The 2,781-nt window shown below is 39.8% G+C and overlaps 1 protein-coding gene across 1 annotated transcript; it reads right to left on the bottom strand.

Moving 5' to 3' along the window:
• Positions 1-733: 733 nt before the first annotated feature.
• LOC121966721 (actin-associated protein FAM107A-like) lies at positions 734-2,251 on the bottom strand. Its single transcript, XM_042516787.1, has 3 exons — positions 2,229-2,251; positions 1,372-1,513; positions 734-911 (listed from the first exon to the last, which is right to left on the bottom strand). The coding sequence occupies exons 1-3, from the start codon at positions 2,249-2,251 to the stop codon at positions 792-794; spliced, it is 285 nt and encodes a 94-aa protein (XP_042372721.1). The 3' UTR covers positions 734-791.
• Positions 2,252-2,781: the final 530 nt, after the last annotated feature.

The following is a 2,781-nucleotide window of genomic DNA, read 5'->3' as shown; positions in this document are numbered from 1 at the left end:
AAGGCCCTTAATATACAGTATATCTTTATCAATATATCTATATATAGAGAGAGATATATTGATAAAGCTATATGACTTGAGTCATTATTTATTTGCAGCTGGAATTGCTGTTTGGTTTTAAGTTTTTGTTTGTTTGTTTTTTATTTATTTGTTAAGCCAACAAATGTTTAGAAACTCATAAACTGAATTTTTCCTGTTGATTTATAAGAAATCATCTTTATTCTTGTTGTCATCAAACCATATTTTCTGCAGGTCTTTAAAGCCCCCTTTGCAACTGTGGGGAGTTTTGTCCTTGGCTGCAGATATACACAGAGCACTAACCTTCCAAAACAGTATGTCAACCAAATATACTTGACATGGGTTCATAAATGTTCATGCCTTGTGATCAGATTCTTTAAAAGTTTCACCCTGGCATTTGAATTGACAAAGAGCATCATCAGTTTCCTCATCTTTGACATGTACTCACAAAAAGGATGTGAACAAATTTGACAAGTCATAGGAGATAATTTCTGCTACATACTATTGATAAATAACAGCTAGCATATCAAGCAAAATACTTACAAATATCTGACTTACACAAAGCAGCAGATGACATTTCTTTAGAGAGCTATAAAAGAATACTTTTCCACAAGCTTTTATAAATCTATGTCTATTTTTTTTAATCTGTAAATGAATCCACTTGTCTTTCAGCATGCACCTTGTTGTTCCTCCTGGACGTGAATGGGGTGTGGAATAAACACAGATTAGACAAGAGTTAATTTTACACTTCAGGTGCATTCTTCTGTAGCACTTCATGTGTTTGCAGCCTTGCTCTGGATCACTGTGTGGATCTTTCTTAGGTTCTGTCGGACTCTGACAAACTCCATCAAGTGGGCTTCTTCTCGTACTCTTTCCTCTTTTTCTTTCTCCTTCTGAAAAGAGAGACAGAAGCATTCGCAATACACATTCATGTAAACATGATGAAAAGTATTACCCCTTAATCTTTGATTTTGTGAGACACATAATGTTTATGGAACGACCTCTGTTTCGACAGTTACTCTAGTTTTTCATTTGTACACATTCTACAGTGACTGTAGTAAGCAATTTGTATTTTATTTTTTGTGTTGTTTTCTATATCTTCTATTTCTCAATATTTTCTCTGCACATTTCATTTGAAATGCTGCCTTTTGCTACATTTTTCTTGACTGCATATAGTTCTTCTCAGTTTGTTACACTTCAGTGCTGTACTGCATGTAAAGCGTAGGGGGGGAAGGGGACAGTGTTGTGAATCTTCATGCACAGTGTATGATGAGGCCCATCAAGTGTCTATTTGCATGAAACACTTTTGACCATTATTGACTTCCTTATAAACCTACAAACAGGATGTGTTACCTCAAGTTGTCTCTGCTGACGTCTGAGCAGCACATCGTCCAGAGGAGTCCTGCTCTGTCCTTCCTCCTCCTTGTCACTCTGCACCCTTTTCCTCCTCTCCAGCACCTGCTGAAGCTCTGACCTGCTGCTCAGCACTAGACCCCTTCATCCCATGGAGAAAGAGACAAAGCAATGGTTCAATATGGAAGAAAGTGAAAAGACATATGGTTTAAAGACAATGTGATAGGGTCTAGTTTTATCAAATTTGAAACATCCATAAAAAAGCCTAATTTACACACAATCACTCTTTGTCTCTGCAGCTTTACTGCACACAACTGCTGCATACAACTCAACATTGTGTGCAGCAGACGTTTTCCTCTGAGGTCTTCTCCTGATACAATACCAAATTAAAAGGTACACTCCACTTTTGCTCTGGCCTTGTAATCCTAGTTTTTGTTCATTATGATGGTGTTTAAACTTCTGTAGACAGCGCAGTCAAAAAGGCCCTCTTCTTCCTTGAGCACAATGACTTCTTAGGAACCACCCTGTTCTCATTAGGAACTTGTAAAATAGTGCCTCTTTGATAGTGCTTTTAGTGTCAGTTGCAATGCTAAAAGGCACCTTTCGTATGTGCATAAAATGGACGGCGTCACGTGAGAACACGGCCAGACAGAAGCGGTCACAGTGTTATTATACACGGGCTGGTTGGTGTCAGGTTAAAACACTGCCAGATGTCCAGGTCTATAAGCATTGGTTCCCCTCAAGGCTGTGTTCTCCTCCTCTGCTCTTCTCCCTCTATACCAAAAGCTGCACCTCCTGGTGCCACTCTTTCAGGCTCCTGAAGTTTGCAGATGACACTGCACTGTCCATGGACTCACCTCTGGTAAGGCAGAGTCCACATACAGGCTGAATATCCAGTGACCGTGTGTGAACAGAACAACCTGGAGCTCAACTTTCTAAGGACGGTGGAGATCACTGTGGATTTCTGAAAAAACACAACACCACCCCCACCCCCTTCATGGTATGTGACTCTCATTGGAAACATGTCCTTTTGCTTCCTGAGTCATGAAGTGGGAGCTGAACATCAGTTCCATCGTAAAAAAGCTCAGCAGAGGATGTACTTCTTTCAGCAGCTGAAGAAGTGTAACCTGCCAGAGACAGTGATGATGCACTTCCACACTGCCATCATTGCATCCATCCTCACCTCCTCCATCACCTTCTGGTATACTGGTAAGTATTATCTCAAATGGATCTTCAGGTTCCCAGCTTTCAGATGATGTATACCACTTTAAATGTTGACCTGTTATCTTCCCCTAAAGCCCCCTGTCCCCCCAAAAAATCATTATCATTATTTATTTAGACTTGAAAATCATTAAGGGTGAACCCTCATTTACAATGATGTCAAGCAGATAAAAATAATGAAATGCAAGT

The sequence above is a fragment of the Plectropomus leopardus genome, unplaced genomic scaffold, assembly GCF_008729295.1.
Source record: "Plectropomus leopardus isolate mb unplaced genomic scaffold, YSFRI_Pleo_2.0 unplaced_scaffold25675, whole genome shotgun sequence".
NCBI classification, from domain to species: domain Eukaryota; kingdom Metazoa; phylum Chordata; class Actinopteri; order Perciformes; family Serranidae; genus Plectropomus; species Plectropomus leopardus.
Note: the sequence above shows the minus strand (reverse complement) of the source record. Positions and strands in the feature narration are given on the sequence as shown.

Bases quoted from the DNA above. Each gene is read 5' to 3' on its own strand.
- LOC121966721 (XM_042516787.1), bottom strand. From the start codon at position 2,251: ATGTGGACTCTGCCTTACCAGAG. The intron at 1,514-2,228 runs GTGAGTCCATGG...CATGGGATGAAG, and splicing joins TGGACTCTGCCTTACCAGAG to GGGTCTAGTGCTGAGCAGCA. The intron at 912-1,371 runs GTAACACATCCT...CTCTCTTTTCAG, and splicing joins GTCAGCAGAGACAACTTGAG to AAGGAGAAAGAAAAAGAGGA.